This window comes from Corythoichthys intestinalis, chromosome 22 (assembly GCF_030265065.1).
Source record: "Corythoichthys intestinalis isolate RoL2023-P3 chromosome 22, ASM3026506v1, whole genome shotgun sequence".
In the NCBI taxonomy this organism is placed as follows: domain Eukaryota; kingdom Metazoa; phylum Chordata; class Actinopteri; order Syngnathiformes; family Syngnathidae; genus Corythoichthys; species Corythoichthys intestinalis.
Genome location: NC_080416.1, coordinates 3,697,828 through 3,711,318, shown reverse-complemented (window position 1 = coordinate 3,711,318; position 13,491 = coordinate 3,697,828). Strand labels below are relative to the sequence as shown.

Genomic DNA, 13,491 nt, shown 5'->3' with positions numbered 1-13,491 from the left:
GCGCTAGGACAGGAGTCTGAGGAACAGAGTCGAACCACTGAGCCAAGCCGCGTTGTTTAATTTACATTGAAACTCACAAAGTAAAAACGTACGTCTTGCACGCAAATCACGGGACATTTGTTTACTTCCGGCTGTTCCCTTAATAAACTCTTCCCCCGGTAACTACACAACTTGCCAACATTAGTTCCGCTGGTGAAGTCTGATAAAACTCATGACAACTCCTTACTTTGTGAAAATTATTATCGTATACTGTGAGCAATTTTACCACAGAAAACTAATCTTCTATTTTTTTGAAAAAATATTTGACAAAATGCTGCAACCGCTTACGTTATAAATGTTCGAGACAGGAGACTCATATTTATTGGTGCTAAAATTAGGGTGCGCTTTATACACAGGTACAAGAATTTTCCCTAGATTTTACAGGTAAAGTTAGGGTGCGCGTTATACACGGGTGCGCGTTATATTCGGGAAATTACGGTACATAATGACTAGAGGCGTGCAAAATTTCTGATTCTTAGATTATTCGCGATTCGGCCATGGAAGATTCGAGAACGATTCACAAACATCCAAATTCCGATTAGTGAATTATACCAGGTAAAGCGGAAATAAAACGCAGTCAGCGCAGTCTTCGGGACGCGATGAGGAACGCACTGAGAGTACATATCATGTGCAGCTAATGCCGCTAGGTAAAAAAAACAACAACAATACTTGACTGCGGCCGTCAGGCGCTACAAACAGCGCCCAGTTGCTAGTTGCTACAAACATACGGCAACATACGGCTATGGTAGATATCACATATATCTAGACTAGATGTGAAATGAGAGACTTTCCCGCGCTAGTAAACAGGAGCCATCTTATAGCAGTAGACTTCTCTAGAAGGCTCTGTTATGGAGAACCTAATTACTTTTTATCTAAAATACCCCTAAATCGGCAAAATCTTGACTTGAATCTATCTTTAAATGGTGAAACAGTTTTAAAACTCTCACTTGTCGAAAGTAGACATGAGGGAAATTATGGAATAACAGGCGCAATTTTAACAACTTTAACAGTTGATTCACACCATTAAATGACCTCCAAACATAGCAAAGGTTACTATGTTTTTGTTTTGTTTTTTGAAAAATGGGAAAAAAACATGAAAGATAACACCAGTTACTTACTCAATACTCAAGTTACTTACATCGTTAAATTAATTGAATGTAGTTTAAAGCTGCTGATACAGAATGGGGAATTGAGTAATTTATTTACTGTTTTTAACCGGTAACTTGATACTAAAATAGTAGTTGGTTTATTTAGCCTGAGAGGATTTTTGAACAATTTTGGAACAAATATACAAAACATAAAAAAAAAAAAAAAAAAATGCGGGGAGGGGGGCATCAATAATCGATTTATAATCGAATCGGAGTCTCTGGATCGTAATCGTAATCGAATCGTTAGGAGCCCAAAGATTCCCACCTCTAATAATTACCACCCCTGCTGTAATAGATGCAAAATTTTTACCACTTTTTTTGACTTCCCCTTATTTTACTCACCGCATCCATTGGCTCACTATTTTAAACAAGAAAGAAGAAGATTCACGGACTGTCAAAGAAGGGCAGAGCAATTCCTAACAAAGGCCAGCTGTGTGTGTGAGTTTGTCTGAGCCCGTCAAGGAGACCGCAGAAGAGCCCGAGGGCCAGTTGCGGTCAAGCTGACACCTTTATGACCCAGGACCAACAGGGCCGTCATTATGACCGACTCGTGTGCGCAAACACACAAGCTCGCACACACAGCAGCTGTTCCCGCTACCGCGCCTCCGTCCCAGTGCCACACTGTTGCCAAGGGTCACATTCAGCCTCATATCACCTTTAGAAATAAACCCAAACAGTCCAAATATTGTTTTATTTTGATGGTTAGTTTAATTCCCCTTTCTTCTCGGTCTTTGCTCCTAGCCTATGAATAATTTACTCGCAAATAACTGAAGTTTCAAATTTAATACTTCCATGTAAACAACAGCAACTTTATTCAAAAGCGCACTACCATATTTTTCGGACTATAAGTCGTAGTTTTTTTCATAGTTTGGCTGGGGGTGCGACTTATACTCAGGAGCGATCAGTTGTGGACAGGTGTCTTTTATAACGATAATGAGTTAAAACAGGTGCCATTAATACAGGTAACGAGTATAGCCTCGTTCGAAGAAGTTAGACCTCTTTGACAGGCAGAAATCTTGTTTGTTTGTAGGTGACCAAATACTTATTTTCCACTTTAATTTGGAAATAAATTCTTTCAAAACCAAACAATGTGATTTTCTATTTTTTTTCCACATTCTGTCTCTAATGGTTGAGGTTTACCCATGTTGACAATTACAGGCCTCTCTAATCCTTTCAAATAGGAGAACTTGCACAATTGGTGGTTGACTAAATACTTATATGCCCCACTGTAAGTCGCACCGAAGTATAAGTTGCATTTTTGGGGGAAATTTACTTCATAAAATCCAACTCATAGAACAGATATGTCATCTTGAAAGGCAATTTAATATAAAAATACATTAGAGAACAACATGACGACCCATCTTCAGCTTTCAGGCAGAGGGCAACAGATTTTGATTTAAAATTTCCTGGTATTTCAAAGCATTCATGATGCCATGCACCCTAACAAGGTTCCCAGGGCCTTTGGAAGCCAAACAGCCCCACAGCATCACTGACCCACCCCCATACTTCACAGTGGGTATGAGGTGCTTTTCAGCATGCGCATCTTTTGTGGCACACCAGACCCACTTAGAATGTTTGTTGCCAAAAAGCTCAATCTTGGTCTGACACAAAAATACACACGGTCCCAGGCTTCAACTGGGACCGTGTTCTTTGGTCAGGTGAGACCAAAGAACATCAGTGATGCTGTGGGGCTGTTTCGCTGTTTCGCTTCCAAGGGCCCTGGGAACCTTGTTAGGGTGCATGGCATCATGAATGCTTTGAAATACCAGTACATTTTAAATCAAAATCTGTTGCCCTCTGCCCGAAAGCTGAAGATGGGTCGTCACTGGGTCTTTTCAGCAAGACAATGACCCTAAAAATGGCCAAATCTACACAGAAATGGTTCACCAGACACAAAATCAAGCTCCTCCCATGGTCATCTCAGTCCCCAGACCTTGTTTTGTTGGCACAAGGGGGTTGTACAAAGTATTAACACCAGGGGTGCTAATAATTGTGACACACATTATTTGATGTCAAATAATTTTTTCTTTATGTGGGATTTTTTTCCCCACTGAATGGATGCACTTGTATTAAAGGTTGGATTTTTCTCTTTTTTTCCATTAAGGTCCCATATTATTTGAATAAAAAAATATATATTAGAAGTAGAGCTGAAACGAATACTCGAGCAACTCGAGTAACTCGAGTTTAAAAACTGATCCAAGTAATTTTATTCACCTCGAGTAATCGTTTATTTTGACAGCTCTAAGCATCACGTTTTGCTCGGACTACTTTTAATGCGGGACAACGCGCTGATGTCACGTGCGGAGAGGAAGAAGGGAAAAAAAAAAAACTTACTGCAGCCGACAGCCGCTACACACGACGCCGACGTTGCTAAATACTAGCCCGCATGATGCTACGTTGGTAGCAGGTAGCGTCTGATGCGTCTCATAGAGATCACATGTATGTTGCGAATGACAGACTCGGCCACGTCTGGGCAGCGTTAGTAAACAGCCGCCATCTTAAAGCAGTAGAGCGCTAAGCGCTAATAAAGAGCGCTAAGCGCTAATAAATAAGATTAATGTTGCTGTCACTACTAGCTCACGTAACGTTAGCCCTGCGGAGGGCTAGGTTTCTATTAATTATGACCACTGTCGATGCGTGGCTAACGTGTCTTACATACAGGCTTTAATATAACTTAGCATTGTGGAGTGATGAGGGTGTAAAATAAAAACTTAATAATGCTAACTATCAATTTTAGTTCAATAGTCATTGCTGGATAAAACACCAAGTAGCACTGGTCCCTAATGTGCTCCAATACAGCCTGCATCATACATTTATTTTGAACACTGCAAAAACTCCAAATCCTATCATGACTTACAGTTTAGACTAACTTAAAACTTAAACTTAAACTTAAAACTTAAAAATGGCTTGACACAAATAGAAATTCAATTGAAACACGTGGGGAAAAAATCCAAACTTTTAAGTGATGTGTGTTACCAAGCATAACAGCATTTTTGGGTATATATATATATATATATATATATATATATATATATATATATATATATATATTTTTTTTTTTTTTTTTTTTTTTAATAAGATCTAAAAGTTTTTTGAGTGAAAGCAGTGAATTAGTATTTTTTTTTTTTAATTCTAGTTACATCTGAGATGTAATTGTTGGCTGTTTTCAACAGTATACATCGAAAATAAAGACATTGATTGACTGAAAATGGTTCAAGATGAGATGAAATCTCTTGTTTTCTCATGTATATTTATAATTGCTCTTCACCTAAAAATGTATTTGTTTTACCCGATTACTCGATTAATCGATAGAATTTTCAGGCGATTACTCGATTACTAAAATATTCGATAGCTGCAGCTAAAAAATACATCTTTTTCAGGGGTGCCAATAATTATGGAGGGCACTGTATATAGTCTGACCAAAATATCAGTTGACATTTAAACATAGGCGCATCGAATTATAAGGTGCACTGTTGGCTTTTAGGTGCGCATATAGTGCGGAAAATACGGTATTTTTACTCCTATCATTTTGCATTCTCCTCCTTTTACCACACAGAATTACTTGTGTTATTGAGGTTTGTTTTTTATTTTAATTACAATGAATTCCCCAAAAGAACATTCATGAAAATATTTAGCCACACTAATTCATATTCTCATATTTACTGAGGGACTAATTACGTCTATTTTTGGGAAGGTGCCCTCATATTGAACTGTCTACACACGCTTTGCAATAGCAGCTTATTTGCATGCTGCTGAAATCCACAACTTAACCAAAGGACTCACTATTACTTCTACAAGATTGATCAGGGGTCTTTATCATTTTTTTTCGACAGAGTATTTACACAATTAGCTCAGGCAGCATCTATTTGTTCTAAGAAATCAATATTAATGCAAACCATATATCAAATTCCCTCACTCACCAGGCTAAATCCTGGGTTAATTTTTGCATCTACACACTTGTGCTATCTTCTATTAGTCATCATTCTTGTTTCCAATAGCAACACAAAAGCAGTTTTCTATCCACGCTTGCTGTGTGCTGTCTTCAGCATAGTGCACACAACATTAATTCCCCTCCAGAGAGCGCATATTGACCCGACAACAAAACCTGGATCTGTAAACTACTGTTTGTTAACCTGCTCCTCATATGGCATTTATAAGGTAGCGATGTGTTGATGCAGCTTTAAAAGCTTATTTTGGTGTCCCCGTGTGGCCAAAGAATCAAGCTGTAAACTCTCGGAGAATAGATGGATTTTTTTCCCACCGTCTCATCATCTAAAATATTAGTTAACTGGATCATAAAACGATGATACTAGACTGCTGCACTTTCATTTATTGAACGAGACAAACAGTCAAACACAGGAGTAAAGAATAAAATGCTCGCCAAGAGCACGTACGCTACCAAATCCAAATATTGCCTTGCAAAGATAAATGTTGGGAGGAATTGGTTAATCAATCATGTGTCCGTAGCTTATTTGTGTATAGAACTGCACAGTATCGCATTATATATTGCATCTTCTTGTGCAATGCAAATAATCAATCAAACTATTAACGACACAGTCCTCAATATGATACAGTGTCGTCATAGGCAACAGCAAGTTACAGTACAAAGACACACAATTAGACTTCGCCGACAATGTGAATTGAAATTGAGAATTATATTTGTAATAGCACAATTATTAATCTGATGTATGATTGGATCTCACTTAATTAAGTGCAAAGGTAGGGGACCAAAAGTGGTATTTGCCATGTTGCAAAATGGATTTTGCCATATGGCATTTTTTTTTGCCATTTGTAAAATGGCATAACCTGACTTGGTTGTCAGTTGAATGTCAATGCGCTGTAATGGTAAATGGATGGCCAAAAATCACAGCCACACGTTTTTCTGCCATTTAAAATTAATGGAAAATTTGGACGTGCATAGCTGTCAATGGCAAAGCCTGATTTGGGTGCCAGTTGAATGTCAACTCGCTGTAATTTAAAGTGTATTCTCAAAAATCACAGCCACGCATGTTTTTCTGCCATTTGAAATGAATGGAAAATTTGGACGTGCATAACCGTCAATGGCATGGCCGAGCATGGCCTGCAAAACTGCCATATACCCTAAAAAAAATGCCACATACTCCCCCAAAAAAATGCCACAAACGAAAATCCATTTTGCCACATACGAAAAATAATGTCACATGGCAAAATCAATTTTGCCACATGGCAAAAAAAAATGCCACATGGCGAAATCAATTTTGCAACATGGCAAAAAAAAAAAAGCCACATGGCAAAATCCATTTCTCCACATGGCAAAAAAAGAGGATCGGAATCGGCTGAAAAGAATAATTTATGCTATATATTATTTAAAAAAACAAAAAACAAGTGTGCAGGCTAGAGTTGCCAGTGTTTAGAGCCAGTTGTCATTTTACAGTACATTACTGTCAACTTTTGGTCATAATAATTCACTGCATCCATCGTGTGACGCAGTTTGGAACACATACTCATTCACTTAAGTGTGGTGTCTACATATTATTTGTATTCCAGTGTGTATTGTGCAGTTGTGTTGTATGCATGCATGTCTCCTTGTTACAGTTATACAAACTTAAAACAAATTTCTTCATATAAAAACAAGAAAAGACCAAGCCATGTGTTTTATTGGAGTGCTGTACATACAATATCAGCTGTCTGACTGTTTGTATTACTTTAACACAGTAAACATAATCAATCAGGGAATAGCGTCATTTCTCGTATTTCCTCTTTGACTGTATTACTCTAACACATCCAATATAAATTAAATAGCACTTATGCCATAGTTTAAGGAAAACAAGCAGAATATAGGGCATAAATGATACATGACGCCTTCATATCATGGAAACCCAATGTGTGTGTCATGCACTGAGCAACATTGACGCTGACAAGCTCACGTCTACACCACCAACTGTCGCAATCAGTTCTGGACAGTCCAGAACAAATGGCGGGATGCCCTGTCCCAACACAAGAAACACCGGAGAACGCCCGATATCCAACTGATAAAACGACTGAAAAGACTCCAAGAGCCCCTTTGACGCTGAGGTGGCAAAATCCACAAACCTCATTCCCCTGACAACAGTAACTCCCAAATTCTCCTGTCCAATCCACAAACAGACAATAATCCCAAACACACCGTTCTTCTGCCCACGGCCCGCCCTGCAAGAGCCTTCAAAACACTGAATGTTTAATTAACTATAAGCGTTTTCATTTTTCCCGGGAACCTTTTATTGACGTGTGATATAGAAATCATGGAGCGAGTTTGCCTCTCCGTCTGAGTGTTTCTGTTTCGCCTTGCCGTTTTGATCGCTGTCGACCTGAATAAATTGTCAGCTTGTTTTCGGTAAGCCTTCTTTAAACCTTTCAAAATGGATAATGGATAATAGAGATGTCCCGATCGGCAAAAAATTATCGGCCATGACTTTATTTTATTTTATTTTTTCTTAATTATCCAGAGTCTTTATTTTAGGCTTAAGGTAGGGTTATCAAATGTATCCCGATAATGGAGGTAATAAAAATTTTCAACAATGTATCACGTTAAAATATTTAACGCAATTAATGCATGCGCTGCATGACCCACCCACGAATTGTCGCGCTCAATCTGTAATGGCGCCATTTTACCTATATAGAGATATAAAAGGCAGTGTAAAATGAGTGGAGTGAAATTTGGCAGCCTTTGGAGCCTTTTTTTAATTGGCTAAAGCCTTACAATCCCTCTCCCTACGATTAGAAATATCATGGGAAGCAATGTGGGGAAGCAAGGTAGCAAATTATCTTTTTCTTAACACCTTACATTATTTCCCAACGCAGAGAAGATATATCAATTGGTAGCACTACGCACAGTCATGGTTCAATTTCCCATCATTTGGGCATGGCTACAGTATCATTTACTGAAAGCTCAACAAATACACTAGATAGCAATATTTAGTCACACTATACAAAGTCTTTCTATCGGTGGATCCCTCTCACAGAAAGAATGTTAACAATGTAAATGCCATCTTGAGGATTTATTGTCATAATAAACAAATACAGTACTTATATATGTATGTTGAATGTATATATTCGTCCGTGTTTTATTCGCTTTTTTCTTAATGCATTGCCAAAATGTATATGATCGGGAAAATGATCGGGAATGATTGGAATTGAATCGGGAGCAAAAAAAAAGGCAATCGGATCGGGAAATATCGGGATCGGCAGATACCCAAACTAAAACGATCGGGATCGGATCGGGATCAAAAAAACATGATCGGAACAACCCTATCTATTAATGTAATGTTTTCAGCCCAAGTCCAAGCCCAGGACTGAACTAGGCAGCTCACGTCAAGTATCAACATTATTTGTGTAGGCAGCGTATCCTGTCTGACCTCCCATCTTTGACTCCGCATGTCTGTTTGTCACTGTCAGGCCGCGTGCGTGCCGGTGATGCTTAGTAACGGCTGGGAGCTGCCTTTCTCCGAGATCATCAACTGGAATACGGCGGCAGTCATCGGTGACGAGAGGCTCCTGCTGCAGGTAAATCACCCGCAAGCGGTGCCGGAGAGACAAACGGCAGCACTCCCACGTCTGAAGTAAACCGCCGTACAGTATGACTTGCAAAATGCTGAACACAGGCACTGTCTTCTTTAGAATTGATTGCACTGTTGTTGTTTTCTTCAAGGAGTTGTCAACCAAACTCATTTCGAGACGAGATAGCAAAGTCCTAGAAATATCACTCAGTCTCACTTTTGTTGCGCCAGAGGGCAAGTAAATAGAATGAGCAAGTAGATGGAATTGCATATATTCATGAGTGGGAGAAAAGTAATTATATGCCAATTAAGGCTGAAATTTGAATCAAGTGCGGAATAATGTTGTTTGACATTGAGTTTCTCAACATAAGAGGACGCGAATCGGAGCTCAATATGCTGTCCGTTATTGAACTAGAATTGTTTTTTTAAGTCTTCCAAATATTGTGTTTTATTTACTAAATGTAATTTGCTACACCTGAGACCATCCTAAATGTTTGTATTTTGAGCTTCATGTTGTTGAAAATGAAATGACGAATCTAAACGCCGTTTTTTTCTCCACTCAACAAACCAAAATGAGGTCCATGTCTGCTCTGTCAAAACCACATGAACAGGACGTACTCGTAATTACCAATGTGGTGAGGTTCATCTTTCCCACAGCATGTGAAGGCAGCATGACATGAAGCCGGACTGACTTCTGTGTCAACAAAACATCGTTTCAGTCCATTTAGACATTCAACTTTAGCATTACAGGCAGTCCCCGGGTTATGAATGAGTTCCATTCCTACGCTGGCGACGTAACCCGAATTTACTTTATCTTATTGACATGACTCTTCTGCTAACTTACATAGCAAAAGTCCGCTAGCTTAAATGCTGCACCAGAAACTATCTGGTAAACAGTGGCATTCCATAGCATTTAAGCTATCGTAATGTCTAATGCTAATGTTTTCAGAATATAGCATAGCATAGTCTGATAGTTTAAATGCTATATAATACTAATGTTTACAACAATTGGCTAACTTACGTAGCAAAAGATGGAATTAACTCTTAAAGTACCCCTAAATACCCACTAAATCTCAAAATAACTATCCAAAAAAATGTATCATACATCACTGTAATGTCTTCGCCAAGACATTGGAGCTACAGTGCTGACCAAAAGTATTGGCACCCCTGCAGTTCTGTCAGATAATGCTCAATATCTCTCAGAAAATAATTGCAATTACAAATGCTTTGGTATTAATATCTTCATTTGTTTTGCTTGCAATGAAAAAACACAAAAGAGAATGAAAAAAAATGATTAAATCATTTTCATTTTACATAAAACTCCACAAATGGGCCGGACAAAAGTATTGGCACCCTCGTCCTAATACTTGGAAGCACAACTTTTAGACAAAATAACTGCAAACAATCGCCTCCGGTATCCATCAATGAGTTTCTTACAGTGCTCTGCTGGAATTTTAGACCATTCTTCTTTGGCAAACTGCTCCAGGTCTCTGAGATTTGAAGGGTGCCATTTTCAGATATCTCCACAGGTGTTCTATGGGATTCAGGTCTGAACTCATTGCTAGCTACTTTAAAGGTCTCCAGTGCTTTCTCTCAAACCGTTTTCTAGTGCTGTTTCAAGTGTGTTTTGGGTCATTGCTGGAAGACCCATGACCTCTGACGGAGACCCAACTTTCTCACACTGGGCCCTACATTATGCTGCAAAATTGGTTGGTAGTCTTCAGACTTCATAATGCCAAGCACGCGGTCAAGCAGTCCAGTGCCTGAGGCAGCAAAGCAACCCCAAAACATCAGGGAACCTCTGCCACGTTTGACGGTAGGGACCATGTTCTTTTCTTGGAAGGCCTCGTTTTTTTTCCTGTAAACTCTATGTTGATGCCGTTTCCCAAAAAGCTCTACTTTTGTCTCATCTGACCAGAGAACATACCAAAACGGTTTTGGCTTTCTCAAGTAAGTTTTGGCAAACTCCAGCCTGGCTTTTTTATGTCTCTTGGTCAGAAGTGGGATCTTCCTAGGTATCCTACCATAGAGTCCCTTTTCATTCAGACGCCGACGGATAGTACGGGTTGACACTGTTGTACCCTCGGACTGCGGGACAGCTTGAACTTGTTTGGATGTCAGTCGAGGTTGTTTATCCACCAACCGCACAATCTTTCGTTGAAATCTCTCGTCAATTTTTTATTCCATCCACATCTAGGAAGGTTAGCCACAGTGCCGTGGGCTTTACACTTATTGATGACATTGCGCACGGTAGACACAGGTACATTCAGGTCTTTGGAGATGGACTTGTTGCATTGAGATTGCCCCTGCTTCCTCATAATCTTGCTTCTCAAGCCCTCAGACAGTTCTTTGTTCTTCTTTCTTTTCTCCATGCCCAATGTGGTACACACAAGGACACAGGACAGTGGTTGAGTCAACTTTAATCCATTTTAACTGGCTGCAAGTGTGATTTCGTTATTGCCACCACCTGTTATGTGCCACAGGTAAGTAACAGGTGCTGTTAATTACACAAATTAGTGAAGTGTCACACAATTTTTCAACGGGTGCCAATACTTTTTTGGAGTTTTGTGTAAAATGATAATGATTTGATATTTTTTGTCACATTTTCTTTTGTGTGTTTTTATTGCAAGCAAAATAAATGAAGATATTACTGTCAAAGCATTTGTAATTGTTATCATTTTCTGGGAGAAATTGAGCATTATCTGACAGAATTGCAGGGGTGCCAATACCTTTGGCCAGCAGTGTAAATAGCTAGCTAGACAGTGCGCTAAACTGAAATCTTTCCTGTTTATGCGACCAAAAAACTGACTGGAGACAAAATGGCGGACGAGACTCCGGTGTCGTAAAGTCAAGTACTTGTTTAACGCTCACAGTGTTCCACAAATATTATAACTATTTTCACAAAAACAGATTCTTTATAGCAATATACAGCAGCGTGAGAACATTTTTAGTGGTTTTTTTGCCTTTGTACTAACTTTTTGCTGTTTGCCTCGCACAGATTCCCACCACGGTGCGTTCCATCCACCAGGATAAGATCCTGTCACTTAGGCAGCAGACACAGTTCCTTTGGGAGGCCTACTTCTCCTCTGTGGAAAAAATAGTGCTGACCACACTGGAGGTGAGCTTCCCGCACATCCTCCCAGCTCCTCATCATCAATCACCCTCTCAGGGAGCCGCGGTGTCACAGCGCATTCGATCAAATCTGGCCGTCGTTCCGCATTGGCTCGCCGGCGTCGTGCCACGAGCCAAGCGGTGGGGGGACGGTGTCATTTAAAGACAGCGCCAAAATTTAAACCACATGTTCAAAAAGCCGTGAGAAGGAGCGTGTTTAATTTTTTCGAAATTTTCTTACAATATGTCAATAAACAATCAAATATTCTGGAGTATGATGAACAGAGGTGGGTAGAGTAGCCAAAATTTTACTCAAGTAAGATTAACGTTACTTACAAATAATCTTACACAAGAAGTACAAGTAGTCATCCAAAAATTTACTCAAGTACAAGTGGAAAAGTATTCATTGAACATAATACTCAATTAGTAACATTGAGAGTAACTGCTTACAATGTCAGATTTTTTAAAATAATTGTTTTTTGTTTTTTACTCAGGACGACCTCATCTATATGAACTGTTATCATTATACTGTGCTATAACCTATTACAGGACGATATTTGGCCAAAAAATGACACAAAAATCGTCAAATTCAGACCACAACAGCACTTGAAACACCCATCCTTTAACCTCAAAACATTAGTAACCGTTTTATCTTGTTCCTTTTTGAGATAACAATGTCGACCATTAGTTTTCTGGGACCACATTACCATGCTGATACAGTATTTTGAACCACATTTGAAATGGTTTTGATTCCTTTTTTCCCTTGTATGCACTGTTGAGTGATCAAATATTGACTGAAATATAATTTTTTCACCCATACAAAGAGCATGAGTGCCCTCTAGTGGAGAAAGAACATTGTTACCTTTGATTTAGTGCTGCAACGATTAATTGATTAACTCGAGTAATTCGATTAGAAAAAAGATTTGAATTGAATTTTCCTGCTTTGAGTATTCGTTTAATTAAAGTGTTGTAATGGTTTGTTTTGAAAGTGTTTGCCTTTTGTTTTATTGATTTGGGTGGATACACTGTCCTCTAGTGGCAACAGTGAATATGACATAACTCATTTCACATGGCTGAATCCAGCTGCTCCCTGTTAAGACCAAAATAAGCTAAGTTATTATTTGAGATAATGTTTTTTAATGCATTTGTAATTTAGTTTATAGGTTTATTTAGCCGTTTTTGAATATGTGTTTGAACAATTCTTTAAGCGCATTGTAAAACAAAACAAAAAAAAACTTTGCATTTTAAAGCATATAAACTAGCGAACTTTTGCTCTTTAAGTTAGCCAATTGTTCTTTTGTTGTACTTCAATCCTCGTTTTTGTTTTTTGTTTAATACCATTTGAGGCTCAGCTCTGGCATTTTATTTTTTATGTTCCTCATCCAATTACTCGATTATTCGAGTAACCAGTTCCACTAACCATTTCATTAATTAATCGACTACTAAAAGAATCGAAAGCTGCAGCCCTACTTTGATTGGTTTAATGCAGCATGTGGTTATTGTTGCAACGTTTAATTAAAGTGGAGTTGTCATGGTATGTTTTGAAAGTGTTTGCATTTAGTTTCATTGATTTGGGTGGATACAATACCCTCTAGTGGCAACAATGAATATGAAATAACTCATTTCACATGGCTGAATTCAGCTGCTCCCCGTTAAGACCAATATAAGCCAAGTTATTA

The 13,491-nt window shown here is 38.7% G+C and overlaps 1 protein-coding gene across 1 annotated transcript in view; it reads left to right on the top strand.

The window, feature by feature from the left end:
* Window positions 1-13,491, top strand: part of ext1b (exostosin glycosyltransferase 1b) — a 267,318-nt gene that overhangs the window by 180,816 nt on the left and 73,011 nt on the right. The window contains exons 3-4 of the mRNA XM_057827651.1: window positions 8,601-8,708; window positions 11,700-11,819. Of these exons, the coding sequence (XP_057683634.1) occupies window positions 8,601-8,708; window positions 11,700-11,819 (228 nt within the window). The remainder of the gene's footprint in view (window positions 1-8,600; window positions 8,709-11,699; window positions 11,820-13,491) is intronic.